General features: G+C 49.2%; 1 protein-coding gene across 2 annotated transcripts in view; it reads left to right on the top strand.

Annotated features, from left to right (window-relative positions):
• Window positions 1-3,001, top strand: part of TAF4B (TATA-box binding protein associated factor 4b) — a 75,645-nt gene extending 72,644 nt beyond the window's left edge. For both annotated transcript variants that reach the window (XM_050915773.1, XM_050915772.1), the window contains exon 15: window positions 1,382-3,001. In XM_050915773.1, coding sequence (XP_050771730.1) covers window positions 1,382-1,549 — 168 coding nt within the window. In that variant the 3' untranslated portion in view covers window positions 1,550-3,001. The remainder of the gene's footprint in view (window positions 1-1,381) is intronic.
• Window positions 3,002-14,826: the final 11,825 nt, after the last annotated feature.

Genomic DNA, 14,826 nt, shown 5'->3' with positions numbered 1-14,826 from the left:
TGTCTTACCAGGACAGCAGTGCCCTCTCTCTGCGATGTGACCAGCAGTCTTCCCCACGCATGCATTTGTTCCAAGCCATTTAACAAACTGAAAGTTTCAAATGATGGCATTTCATAGTGTTTAATAGTATTGACTGTAAAGCAAGTGAAATGGTGCTGAATACCCTGCGTGCTGCTAGTAAGAAATACAGCTTCCATTTCTGCAATATGCCCTGGGTTTTCTGTGGTTAGTGTGTGCTCTCTGGTGAATCTCTTCATTTTTTTTAATAAATTTCAATGCTTCCCCCCCTAACAACAGTAGCATTCACTGCTATAGATAGACCAGCACTGGTATTTGTTTCTAATATATGGGTTTTTTAACCAGATTTCTCTAAGCAAAGTGGGCAAAGTCATTTTGCTGAAGTCTTGCAGAGAGTGTTAGGGTAAGAATTGATATAGTTAACACGGCATCCAAGCAACACCATCTCCAAGTGGTGTTGATGCTGGCAGGCATTGCCTTGCTGAAGTTACAGAGACTGAGCACTCGTATTTGTACAAATTGCATTCATTACCAAGAACCCTCCAGTAGTGATAAGAGACTGGCTGTGTAGCATAGATTGGCTCCAAGATAAGTAGCCAGTCTATTGTGCAGCTCATGGTAATCTTCCTCCTCCCCGCCCCTAATAATAAATCTTGGGGCATTTTGGAATGCGTGGGGGTTGCTCATTCCAGTAGCCTGAATGTATAACTACTAAACATCATCATCTCCTACCAATTGTGCTTTCATAACCAAGCAAGGCAGCTGACTGAGATGGATAGGCTCAGATACAGTGTTCTGAGCATGCAGATGCTTTGACTGTGTGTATTTGTTGCTCCCTTAAAGGACAATTCACAGGTGATGGCTGGGGTAAGAGTTTCTCCTGGCTGTGTTTCAAGGCTAGAGCCCACTCGCAGTGATGGTTTTCTTGAGAAGAGATGTGAACATCTGGAGCTTGGGGGTTTGCAGGTGGGAGTAAGAGCCATGCACAATCTGGGGCTCTGCATAGGAACTGTGGTAGTACCTTCTTTGTAGTTAGCTTGTCCTTTCTCAGTGCGAGTGTCTATGTAGTATGACTTCAGTGAAACAGCAGTTATTTATCTTACATAATAATATAGTTTTAAAGAAAGATAGAATTTTCTGGTTGCTTTGACTGAAATAAACCATCAGCTGGCAAGTGCTTGCTTTGTCTTTTAAAGTATCTAAAGTGCAAGGACTTCTGGATTGCTGGTTTTCAACATGTACAGCTGAACATCAGCAAGCTAGTTTTATGCAAGTAGGCAGTATAATCCAACCAGTTTGGTTAAAAACTTGTATTTACATGGAATTCTAATACTTTTTTTTTCTTTCTCCCTCCCTCATTTAGGGTTTGAATGGCAATGGAATTGCTCCTGGATCATCAGGTTTTAGCCTCACGAAACAGCTGCTCTGTCCAAGAATAACCCGCGTCTGTCTCAGGGACTTGATATTCTGCATGGAACAAGAGAGGGAGATGAAGCATTCTCTAACCTTGTACCGTGCTCTTCTGAAGTGATTTGAATTTTACATTTCACCTTGCTGTCTACTGCCAAAGAAAACACTGAAGCATTGTTGCACTGTCTTGAAATTCCAATTTCTGGGAAATGATCCGTTGTAAGGATAACTCTTGTTTACAGATAAACATTTTTATTAAATACCTAACTCAGCACCTGTAGGGTTTTTAATAATATTTGGCTTAAACCAGTCTGTAAACCAGTGAAAACACTGAGCTGCACACACACAAGCACCTGACTACCTGCTTGCATTTAACTGTCTTGCAGGCTCTGAGGGCTTGATATGTGTCCCTAGTTTATGTATGTCGCTTGCTTCAGTACTCCAGAGTCTGCAACATCTGTTCTACATGTAGTGCCTTCTTCTAATCCAACCTTATTTAGGGAAACAAGTAACTTCAAAGGCACTGCATAGCACGGCAACTGTATTTAATCATGAACCAGCAGTCAGTCAACATGCTAATGTATTGCCTATCTGACTCAGCATCTCCTTAAATTTTCTGGGTTTAGAATTGCTACTGGTTGCTTGTTTGTGGAGAGCAAAGTTGCAAGGAAAAGGAATGAGGGGTGCTTTCTCCCCACCACCTTGCCTCAGCTGCCCTCCCCCTTTCCTCTCAGAAAGTGACTGAGGGAAGGTAAACAAATTGGTCGTTCCTGTGATTTAAGTACATCAGACAGTGTAGTTAGGGCATCCTTCGATGTTCGGGGGAAATTTGGAGTTACTAAACTTGAATACAAGGAGTGAAAGAGCCTAAAAAGGAAGGGTAAACAGAAGAAACAGTTTATCTTTCTGTAGATATAAAAAATAGCATTGAACTTGAGCGTAGATGTAGAAAGAAATGAACAAAAGCAACCTGTGCTGACTGCAAAAAAGGGGGAAAACTTGAGATGCATTGAAACTTTGCAGCTGGAGACTCTTAAGGAGAAAAGCAGTGTTTGCAAAGCACAGGATTCACTGCTTTATTTAGAATATTGCTTTAATACCTTAATGTGGTATAACAGGGAAACTTCCCAAATAGAAAGTATTTAGACAGTTGCCTGGTTCCCGTTCAGTGAGGAGGAGGGCTCCGGATTATTAAGACTGCTAGAATGGATTCAAAGATTTTCTGCTTGCTGGTAAAGACTGCCTTGTGGTGGAAGGAAAACCCTCTGGGTCACCCTTCTCCCCAGCCTCCAGACGTTTTGCCTCCCATGACACAGTGCTGTATAGCATGGCTGTTTCCCAGGACTGCTGGGAAAGGCACTGACTGTATTGAATGGCTTCCTGCTGAAACTTTTTTCTTTTAAGGAACAAGCTTCCTATGGTTATTTGGCATGCTACTTCAAAACTTGAAGCGATGATTCAAACGCCCTCCACAGTCAGAACCACTGCAGATAGTTACCAAATTCAATAAGTTTTGAATCAGTTATGGGTTTTTTTGTTGGAACAGTAGTAAAAAAAAAAATCTAGTAAATGAATGCTGTAAATTATTTATATATGTATATATAGCACATATATATGTATATAAGAAAAGCAGTATTTTGACTAAGCTATAGTTTGCAAGATATTGATGGCATCAGGCAAAATTGTTTTGTATAATTAAATGCTTAGCTTTACTTTTTATGTAAAGTGCAGCATTTTCCATATTTGTGTACTGTATCTTATTGATCAGATGTTTAAAATTATTTTAAATACTGCATTAAAGCAATTATTTTATTAAAAATAATAAATCGGTAACTTTGTTTCCTAACATGAGAAATTCAGCGTCTGAAGCTGTCATCACCGTGACTAATGGCGTGGCTCTGAGAGCGAGCCCCAGCTATCTGCCCATCACAGTAACTGGCACGGTTGCCTCACGTGACTTATTAATGATAACCATCTATATTTTAAGGTTTTTAAAGAACTAGGTGACAGAGCAAAGGATTACTTGAAGGGGGGGTGGGCAGGGAGAAAAAGCAACCTCTCATTTGTCTGATTTCTCCCAGTCAGTCAGCACAGAGGCTGGGTTTTTTGGGTTTATTTTAACAGCTGGGCAGAGGTGAGCGCTTTGCACATGTTCTGGGAAGTAAAAACACAGGAACAATCTCAGACTTCAGCAATGTGCAATGGAAGCATTGTCCTAAATTATTTTTAAAGCAGCTCACAATTAAGTGCAGGTTGGAGGACAAAGAGGAGCACCTGCATATTGGCCTGCCTCTTTTGTCTTCTTTAAACCAACGCGATGCTAAAATGAAAGATGTTGGAGAAAATAACTTTATATATATATATATATCTATTTATCAATTATGATAGATGATTCAAGTGTTTTTATGGCCTGCCTGTGATGCAAATTGCATGCTTTCATTGCTGCCATAGCAAGTTGTCTCTTTCACCAGTAGTTTCTCCCTGTGTGCCACCTCTTCCCCCTGCTCAAAACATACCCCAAACCCAGAAATTTTATCCTGTAAGGAGTAGCAGACATTTTCAGAAAGGTTTTTCAGCAGGTCTTTAGGCCTAATTTCAGACAGTGACAGACGAGGCCCTGGTGCAAAGGCTAAAAATACTTGTCTCCCTCCCAAGGGGTTCAGCCTGCCTCTCATTCGAGCTCAACTTTGCTTCTGAGAAGAAAAAATGTCCTCTGAAGTAGCACTTAGGAGACACTTGGGCTTTGCTCAGCCACACCAGCAGTTAAAGGAGAGATGACCAGGGGTTCACTTCCCCCACTTTCCCCAACCTTGCTGCCCTTTATGGGAATACTAAAATCCCAGTCATAAGGTGATGAGGACAAATCCTGCCATCGTGCTCCCTTGCCTCTTAGTTCTCGGCATGCTCGTGTTGAAGCTTGGGAACCTAGCAGCAGAGCCGTCTATGCCACCGATGCTGCGAGGGGTCTAAAGCTTGCTCCAGGCACTTCTTGCTGTCCAGATGGCCTGCTAGCCTAGTGGCTATTTCTGATGCACTGGGCTGTCTGGAAAACTATCCCTGCCACTCAAGCACTCGGCCTCTAGAGAAAACAGTATATACAGTTGTGGGGGGAAAGCTGTTGTTGCTGGCTCTTTACTACTATCTTAGCGGTGTACTATGCCAAGTTTTGTATGTTACGTGGTGACAAAAGGGGCCCTCTACCCTTTCACCTCCAGCTGCTGCTTTTTCCCTTTGTTGCCATTTTCAGGTCTTACCATTGAATCCAGCCCTTTGCACTGTCTTTGACTCCAGCTTTTCCCTTCTTCCCCTGGGAAAGACTAGCTGGAGTGCACTAACATACACTGCAGCTTTGTTTGAGGTTTAATGAGGAAGGTAGCGGGGGCCCATGAGATGTTGCTAGATGATTCCTCAAAGCCATTGCACTCTCTTGGACACTTTGACACGATTAGCTTAAGGCTACTGTTTGCATGAAGTTGTTCTAGGCCCACTCTCTTGTAAGCACCTGTGTCCTGCCATATGAGTGCACTGTGCTCGGCAAAAATGCTGTCAGCTGTTCTCCAGGCTCATCTCTTTGCTCTGTTCTTTGCTTTCCTCTTCATTTGTAATCACTGGGGTGCAGAAGGAAAGACTAAAGCAAACAAGGATGTCCTGAAGGGGCAGGCAGTCCAAGTGATTGGACTTGGTGAAATGGGCTTGCTCCCAGCAACTTTTCAAATGAAGGCTGCTGGGTTTCTGAGGCCGTGCTGCACGCACTTCGCTCTGCACGTAGCACACATGATGTCTACACATACTCCGAGAGCTGGATCTAGCCGTTGTTACCGAAAGTCCCGTGGCTGGAGCCTGCAGCTCTGGAGATAACTGCAATCTGCAGTGAAGGCTTTACTCCTTTGGTGAGTGCAAAATTGAGTACCAAGGCTGAAGAACGTAGCACACCAGACCTCTCTGTTTTGCCACTTTTGGTGCTGGGCTTGTCCCACCCTCATCTGGTGGAAAGGCTGCCTATCCGCTGGCCACAATGCCAGTGTTTCACTTGGTGCACGCCTTTTGTAAGCAAGACGAGCACCCCTTTTGGCTTTGTAACACTTTGAAGGAATAAGCAAGAAACCTTGTCTTTTCCTTCCAGATACATCAGTCCTTGTTCCTACCACCTCTTCTTTCCTCTTCTACTATAGGCATGAGCTGGTCACGCCTTGCCTGCTCTCTGTAGCTGTTCTGGCGTGTTAGTGGCTAACTTTGCTACCCAGTCTCTCCTCAGGATCCCCTACTTCACAGTTCACAGGTTGCCTCCAGGCAGCCTGCTTTTGAAAGGGTTTTTGCTGTGAAGGAGGGAGGAAAAGGAGGCTCTCCATCCTGGACTTGAAAGTTGAATGGCTGTTCTGGAGTGGAAGGAGGTGGTGGTGCAGGTCAGCTCACATCAGTCCTGAGGCTGCTACTTTCTGTGCAGGGAGCAGATCCTCACAGGAAGTTTGTGTTTCATGGTGGCCAAGACTTCTACCATTAAGCCCTACTTCAGTCAAGAGTTTTCTACAAGGTCCTTGCAGCAGTAGGTACTTCCCACCATCCAAGGGATGTTTCCCTGGCAGGGCCACCTAAAGTTCCTGCTGGAGACCCCATCAGAGACAGTCATCTGTTCTCTTCCCCAACCCCCATCTCACCATCCCACAGCTCTTCCAGGTATCTCCTCTTCAGTCTGTCTCAGTAGGAAAGGGTATAGAGCCGTGTCTCACGTGATTGAGGTGGACATTGGGTGGTATCAGGACCTGCGCTGAGGCCCCAGGGGGTGACCAGTACGTGTTTCTCCAGAGCTCTGCCCGTCAGTAGTGTCACTGAAAGACTGCCTCCCCTGGGGCTGTGCGCTGGTGGGACGGAGCAAAGGAGGGGGTCTTCTGCGAGGGTACTGCTAAGGCAAAAAAGTCTTCATCTCAGCAGCTTGGCATGCATGCTCCCACTCTGCAGGCCTTACTTGAAGAACTGCAGTTTTCAGTAAGCAGTTACTCTCTCTACCAGATCACAGGGAATATTATTTTTAAATCTATATTTGGAATGAAAAATTATCTGACAGATCATCTGTAGCTGTTTTTCAGAGCTAATTCATAATTATGTGTAGTTCCCCAAGCTTCTTGAGATATTTGCACTTCCACTTTGAAGTGTTTAGCGTGACGGGGTTTATTATTTACAGTTATTTGAAGGTGTTTCTTATTTCTGTCCTTAGAAGCTGGAAGGGAGGAGGGGAAGCATTTTTTTTTTAAGTAATTATGTGTGAATATACATGCACTCTGTATGTATAAGGATGGCTAAGTAACTTTTGAAAATAAATACCGTACTTCTTGTAAAGACTGAGTTATAACAGCTCCCAGGTGTGAAACTCCAGCAACAAGGAGAGAGGGAGGAAGGAGACAAATTCTTGAAGAGGTTGCAAGTTTTAATATGTTAAAATCCTTTGATACCTTTGTGCAAAATTGGGCAGAGAATAAAGACTCCCTTGAAGAGCTGATCAGCAGGACTTCTCAAGAAGGGAGGGTAGGAAAAGGAGAAGGCACTCCAAGGATCGAAGACAGAGCTTGCTCCTCTCTCCAGGAGCTTTAGTGATACCTTTACGTGCATTCTGGCAGAGGCTTTTATTTACAGAAATGACAGAAAAGGGCCTTTCTAGGAAAAAAAAGATCCCTCAAAGTAGGTGGGTGTGTGTATGCAGGCTATGTATTTGATGAAGCAGACTTACTGAGGAAGAAATCCTTAAATCGTTGCTTCCTGTTCAATGCAGTTTTCATTCTTAACTTCATATCTTTTAAAATTTGGAGAAACCCTCTGTAGTCATCTCATCTCTGAAGGAGTGGCAAGAAGGATTATCACCAGCTGCAGCCCAGTGCTGCAGTCCAGCCACAGAGCTGAAGCACTACGGGATGCCGGACGGGGGGACATGTGCTGTCCACAGGAGTCGGTGGCCTGACTGATGCTGAAAGAAGAGGCTGTAGATGTGAGCAGAAGATGTGTAGATACCGTAGATACCAGAAGATGTGTAGATACAGCATGAGCTATTCAACATCTCAGAGCTGAAGCAGTTTTCCTCTAGTGCTGTGAAAAAACCATGGACGGAGGCTTACAGCCCATGTAAGCATCTGCCTTGCGTCGAGCTGACATGGTAATCAGGGTTGCGCCACCCCTTGTCAGGGCCAGGGCTGTAATTTTCTGCACCCTGCCTTTCACCAGCTGATTCATTAGCCCTTTGCAGCACGGCTGACGGGCGGTGTGAACTCAAAGAGGCCTCATCTCACACAGCTCTCAGAGTCTTCGCTTCTAATTTGAAAGCTTTAGCCTTCTTTATTACAGGGGAAAAAAAAATGAAAGTGACCCAAACTTCAGGTACAGAGGGCGAATATTAAAAGTAAGGTTGTTTTTGCCTTTGAAATTCCTTGTTTCTTAGAGACTGTTGGTGAGTGATGCCCCAGAGCTGGGGAGGATGGCTCCAGAAAGAGATCCCCTCGAGTGTGCAATCAGCCCTTCACAGCAATCTGCTGGGGATGCTGAAACAGAAATCAGTGTTTCGAGTTTTTTTTCCCATGCCGTAAAGAAGAACCTGTGGGAAGGTTCTGCCTGTGTCCTTACACAAAACCAGGATATCCAGTAATTAGTGAGAGATACCTCCAGGGAAAGCTCAAATTTTGCAACACTTCCCAAGGCAGGGAAAATGCCCTGGGCTAGGGCAGTCTTGGGAAGAGAGTGAGTCAGGAGGCTTTTTTTTTTTTTTCTTTTTGCTTTTTTTTTCCTCTATAGTCTTGATCAAGTCAAAACTTAAGAAACCTTTGCAGGGACCCGACTCTCCAGACCTCTGTATACCTGGGTGAGGCTCCTCCACCTCCTGGGGTGGAGGCCTGCCTTTTCAGGCTTTTTCTTTATAACAGGCTAAATTTTTTGCAGTCCTGAGCCGCAGCTGAGTTTCCGAGGATGGCTGGGAGCTGGGAAGCCGAGCTGACCCTAGGGGCAGTATCCCCCAAGGGAGAAAGCCGGGGAGGCGCAGCCCAGCCCTTGCAGGGCGGCAGGGGCAGGGTGCTGCCTCTTTTGGTGATTTTTTTCCCCTCCAGAAACAGAAGTTTCTGCTCGAGAAGGGATTTAAATCCCTGTATAGCTGTCACCTGCCTTGGGCGGCGCTTCGGCATGTAGAAGCCGAAGCAGCGTAGGGTTCAGGCAGGGTGGGTGGCACTGGGGGCAATGGGTGGCGGGAGCCGGCGGCGAGTCGCCCGCGGCTCCTGCGCGGGGACCCGGTCCCGGGAAGGGCGGTGGGGCTGCGCTGGTGGAGGCACCCTTGAGAAAGCCGCCTGCTTGGCCGAGGGCCCAGAGGAGCCAGCACCACCCCGCCGCCCCGGGGGACGCCGGGCATGCCCGGCCCGGCCCAGCCTGTCGGGGGCCCACGGAGCTGCTGCGGGACTGCCCTGCCCCTCGGCTGTGCCGGGCTGGGGTCCGGTGGCTCTCGGCCAGAGGATGAGCTTGTAGGCGGGTAGGTGGGAGGCCTGGCTGCGGGGGCTTTGAGCCCTCGTTGGGCCAACCGATCCGCCTGGGTGCTCCTTGATCCGTCGCGGCACCGTATGCTCAGCCTCCTCGGACATGCCCCACGTTGAGGAGTCTCCTTGAGAAGCCTGTCTACATCATGGGCAGTGAGCCATATGTAAGGGGCTCGAGCTCCTGGCATCGGGATGTGGCACAAATGCTCCCCAGCTCTTTGAACGAAGATCCCCAGACACATCTGGCTACGATGTGGGTGCAGTGGCCCAGCTCGTCTTTCCCACTCTTGCCTTTCATCCCCTCCACCTGGTTTCTGTGGTGTTGGATCTCCCTCCCACCTCCCCTTCTCCCCTCCAGCTGCCTTAGTTTTGCATTTTGCCCCCGTGCTGGTGCCTTGCAGCACAAACACGCTGTAGCACTGCTTGCCTTCCCTTGCTGGTCTCCCTGGCCGCTGCCCTTTCTCAGTGTTTTAAGCCCTGGGAATGATTTCTAAACACGGAGTGAACTGCCTGCTTCATCCAGGCACCCTCTGGCCTGGCTTTAACTTCTGTGCTCAGGTGAAACCCGAGTGAAATGCTCACGTCCAAGCAACGTCCAGACCGGGTGCTCCCACCCTCATCTTGCACAGCTTGTTGGGCACTTCTGCTCTTCCCAAAGCTTACCTTCCTCTTCAGCTTCCATGGCTGCTCTGGTTCTCCTCCCCATCCCTCAAATAATCTGTTTCCCTTGGATGACTACCATCCCTTCCCAGCCTTCTTCAGGCTCGCTGCTTTGATTGCCTTCCATAGGAGACATCTCCTGCACAAACAGCTCCTCAACTGCCACTTGTCTGGGCTAATGGCTCACAGATCTTGATCACAAACCTGTTGTCCTCTGCACAGGCAGAAATTATGAGCACCTGGAGACCCTCTGGGCATGCTGAGATGTTAAATCAAATTCAACGGGGCTAAAATAGGGCTCAGTTACTTTCTCTTCCCATGATCTTTGTTAATGACTAGGCAACGTCGCTCCTGTTGCGCTTGCCCTCTGAAGAGCTTCCAAATCTTGGACATGACTTCTGGAGAGCCTTGAGGAGTGCTGGCTGCAAAGGTCTCCACCGTCATCTCCGGCTTCCCAAGGTGTCGGAGATGCAGGTTCCCTTTTCCCCAGGGGAGGACTGCTGGGGTGGAGTGGTTTTCCTTTCCTGGACCCCTGTGTGTGCCTACTGCAGAAAGGAGGCGGGCTGTCCCAGGCAGCTGCAGTGCTTTTAGGCTATTAAGCTGTTCCCTTTCGGATGTCTCCTTCAAGTTGGGCTTTGCTGTGATGCCAGTAAAAACTTGCTGTTGTTAGGCTTCTGCGGCATCACAGCAAACGCCGCGAGAAGGAAGCACGCGCTTCTCAGCAGCTAAAGCCCTGCGTTGGGGATTTCCTTCCATCTAGTTTTGGTAGTTACCCTTCCCGATGTGCCATCCTCTGGGGATCTCCTTGGCACGTCGCTTCAGGCAGTGGAGTCCCAGGGTAGCAGGGGCTATTTATACCTCCCTAATATTTACCACAATGAAGCCCCTTCCTGAAATAAGCCGCGAGTCCCAAACCCACCAACAAGGACACATCTCGTAGCACCTCCCATGCCTGGCCCCGCACACTCAGAGCATGCTGCCGCCCAATTCGGGGCTGGCACCCCGCAAACCCTCTCCCTCGCAGTGGGGCTCCCTTTTGCTCCCTGACGGCTGCTCTGTCTTCAAGTGGGCAGGGATCCCTCACAGGGAATGGAAAACAGTCTCCACTCCCATGGGTGTGGGGTTTTGCCTTCTATCGTGTCAGCAGCAGGCTGTCTATGGGAATACAAATGGCGCTCAGCACAGGCTTCAGACAATTAGTACTGTTTCTTTGAGCTAAGGTAGCACTGATGCCCCGATTAATATCTACGGCGACAAAGATACAGTCCCTGCCACAACTGGATGAAAAAAAGTTTGAGAGGAAAAAACAGGATTTTTTGCTACCTGACTGAATATGCGTCCAAAACTCTTACATTTAATCTCCCAATACAAAACCGTCCTCTTCTCGTGACCCCAGGAGAGGCCCTCAGATGCTCTCCTAGGGGCTTACGTGCCTGCGTGCACCCCAGACCTCCCTCCCCAGAGCAGCCGATGGGGGCAGGAGCTCAGCTTTCCCACAGAAACACATGGGGACAGACAGGTCACGTCCACCACGACGGTCCAGGGCTTGTCCGCCACCCCCAGCGTGGCTGCGGTGGGGGGACAGCATTTTCCTGCTGCTCCCTGGGGAGAGGAGCCCTCGCCCAGTCTATCCCGCCCCAAGGCAAAGCAAGAGCGGGGAGGAGTCGCTCCAACCCGCCGTGGTTATTTTAGACTGTAAAGTTGTGGGGGATTTTTTTGTTGTTGTTTAGTGAGCAGCTCACTGTGAATTTAATAGATGAGTTTTGCTATCGGTAACAACTCCCCTAACCCCCGAGCAGTTTATTTCATGTATACAAGAGTAAAAAAGGGAAAAGTAAGAACACCTCTGGGGAAAATAAGGGGTTGGGAAATGGCTTTAAGTGCAAGCACAGGATTGCCAAACCCACATGTTCAAAAAGCATGAATCAGATCTCCAGGAATCACAAGACTGGTGGTCTGAATTTCAAATACGAAATCTGGGCAGTTTCTGAAGGGTATTTCCCTCCATGTTTTCAGTGCTCTAGGGGAAGCTGCGTGCCCTCCATCGGGGAGAGAGTGCTGACGGGCTGGAGTCGAGGCTTACACGTGCTTATAGGAACCCATCCTCCCTATGCTAGGGCCTGAGACTGTCATCCCACCCTCCCAATCCCCTAAGCCTGCCGCATTGCAGTGCTCTCCCCTGCTGTGGGGCATCGCTGCCGCTCCCTCACATCCCTGCTGAGTTGCCTGGAAGGACGGCCGAGCCCCAGGGCCCATCTTGCCACGGTGGGGAACAACAGCCGCTTGCACCAGGGGTGGTCTTCTCCCCGTGGATAGCTGGTGAGGAAGCGGCGGCTCTATTTTGTCCCACAGACTTTAATAAGAGAGAGCCACCACTTTGAATAGTTCAAAGATATACGTAGCCTGGGCCATAAAACCAAAGCAGCACTGCTGGAGGTAGGGAGAGTTGCCCGTGACGCCTGTTTTGGAGGGACATGAATTGCTTTCCACACTATGCAAGAGCTCACTATAAGACAGAGCTGAAGATATTTTATCTGGGGGTACAAATTAATACCTCCTCCCCCAAAGTCACCCAAAACCCCCCAAAACCTGAGAAGGAGAGTGCTGTGGCGAACTTCCCTGGTGCTAGACTAAAAGTCGCCCAATTTGTTGGTGCCTGAGCCCCCAGGCAGTGAGCAGCCTTCACCCACACCTCCAAATATGGATGTGCTGGCAGGAGAGGGAAGCTTCCTCTGTCTCCTGCCTCACTTGAGGGCCTCTAGATCTATAGCTGATCTAAACTGCTCTTGCCCAACTCAGCCTTGCAGAGTCAGCTTTGCTGCAAGTCCTTTCTTGTCTATCCCTCTGGAGTCCCTCAGCCACTGCCAGTGCCGCGATGTTGGTCCTTGCAAGCTCTTCGTTTGTGCTACAGCTGCTCAGCTACAGCTGTCCACACTGGAGGACCAGCAGGGTGACCTCCGTGGGAGAGGACTCCCAAGGATGATTACCTACACAGCACCACGAGATGGTCTTCCCAAGCCCACGCACGTTAGTGTTGCCTACCTGCACTGGACCAACATCTCTTCTGCTTCAGCAGAAGCCACTCTCATCCTTGTGTGTTGCCCCCTTGTTGCTCTTACATCCCAGCTCACAGTTACAGGAGCGTACCTGTCAGGACTCATTGGTGTGAAATGTGGGGAAATCCCAGGCTGCATGGCTCTTCCCGAGCTCCCATCAGGTAGGCAAATTACCTGTCGCAGGGAGAGCATTCAGGAGTTAGAGGGAATTGCATGCAAATGGGAAGAGCAACCAAAGAGCCCCAGTTCTCCCAGACATGCTGAGGCTGAAGTCTGCAGTTGGCAGTGCACCTGCTTCGGTGAGGGGTGGAGCTGCAGCCGTGCAATGGGTCAAACCTCACAGCCTTTCTCCTTCAAAGCCGAGCATCGCGTTTTGCTCCGAAGCACTTGTACCACCCACCCGTGGAAGAGGAATGCAGGTGACTTCCAACCCGATGGGCAGGGACAGCAACCAGCGGGCAGCGAAACCACTCATGTCTAACAGGAGCAGTAGCTCTTGCAACGGTGGCTCACGAGCGGGAGCTGGTCAGCTTCCAGGGCAGGAATGACTCACAGCCGGTTTATGGTTACCTGCGAGCCGTCATGCCCGGCTCTGGGCTCCCCGGGGCCTGGTGCAGCAACGTCTGCTTCCTGAGTTTGGTGAAAGGAAAAAGGTGCCTCGCTCCCTATTGAGGAGCGTGAATTAATTCGTTCTTGCCCTAGATTGGAGGTAATACCAATAGCACCAAGCACTCCCTCCTGCTGCGTAACAAGCAAGTGTGGGAGTATCCTGGCCTGAAGGACCAGGCATATTAGCCTGATCCGTAAGTGAAGTGTCTACATCAAAGAAGAGGTGAGAATAATGCGTACACGCACAGCCAGCGGCAGCGGCACCTCGTAAACGTGCCTGCTTGCCTCGTTAGAGGCCCTTTATCTGGTAGATGGTCTCATTTGCCAATATAAATACACACTTGCTAGTGGGAGATAAACATGGTGCGTGTAGCGCAGGACAAGCTGAAAGAGCAAAATGAGCCCAGCACATGTGGAGATCCCAGGAAAAGAGCACCATCAGAGCCCAGGAGGACAGTCCCAGCCATACTCCAGCGCAGTTGTTGCTTTGATTCCTCTTCTCCCAGTCTCTCTTCAACCACAGCTACCGGAGGGGGAGGGAGAAGACCAGGAGAAGTCCTTCTCAATGCTTACTAGGGTCACATATGGTACATCAGCCTACACTGTTTGTTGGAGCAAGGCTGGCTGCTCCCAGGCCGATTCTGCGCTGTAGTGTCTCCAGAGGAGGAAAGTTAGCTCTCTCTTCGCTCTCAATCCACAGTTGGCCCTCACAACCCTCTCTTGCTTGCAACAACAGAGCAGCCCATGTGGGCCATGCTTCCTAGGAGATCTGCCAACACAACACGTGGGCCTCCTGGTCTCTCACAGTGCTGGCTCCAGGGGATAGAGGATGTGGAGCTCCACAGCAAAGCCATCTCTGGCTGCTCCCTGCCAGCAAGAGCTGTGCTACAGCTGCATCTCCATCCGAATGCTGCTCTGTGTCAACACAGTGAGCACCCTCCAGATCTGTATGGGGTTCCCACTCTTCCTCGGGACCAGGAGTGCACAGTGCAGGGTGCAAGGCTTAGCCTCCCAAGCCTCTTGTCCACATTGCGAGCCTGGCGAGTGTATCCTGCTTGCTCGGTTTCCTGATATGACTTTCCATGTCCAGATGCTGCCTGCACCCTGGCTGGTGAGCCATTCCCCGCAGCCCCCTTGCAAACTTCTCCCAACTGCCTCTCCCCTGGGAGTTGCACGCAGTGGTTATTTTGGGACTTGGAACATCAGCCCACGAGCGGCAAGTGAGCATTTTTACTCATCCCAAGCACCCCATCAAGTTCTTCAGTATGTGCAGGCTCTGGAAGAGCTCTCAGGTTGTTTTCACGAAGAAATACCTGTCTGGTTTTAGCTACATGTGCCATCGGCCTGCTGAACTCCCCTTCTCCTTTGAAGGGGAGGGATTTCCCACCCTTTGCTGTGAACTTTCACTGCTTGCAATGGTACTTTGGTCTGGGCAAGATGGCCTCGGACGGGATGGCTCCATTCTTGATTTCTGAATACCGCTGACTCTTCGAAAGACTGGATTAGCTGCTCGGTCTTTGCCCTCGGAGCAGCAGCCCTTACCCAGCTAAACTCAGCTGGGGGAATTCCACCTG

The sequence above is a fragment of the Gymnogyps californianus genome, chromosome 2 (genome assembly GCF_018139145.2).
Source record: "Gymnogyps californianus isolate 813 chromosome 2, ASM1813914v2, whole genome shotgun sequence".
NCBI classification, from domain to species: Eukaryota; Metazoa; Chordata; class Aves; order Accipitriformes; family Cathartidae; genus Gymnogyps; species Gymnogyps californianus.
This window is presented reverse-complemented; position numbering and strand designations above follow the sequence as displayed.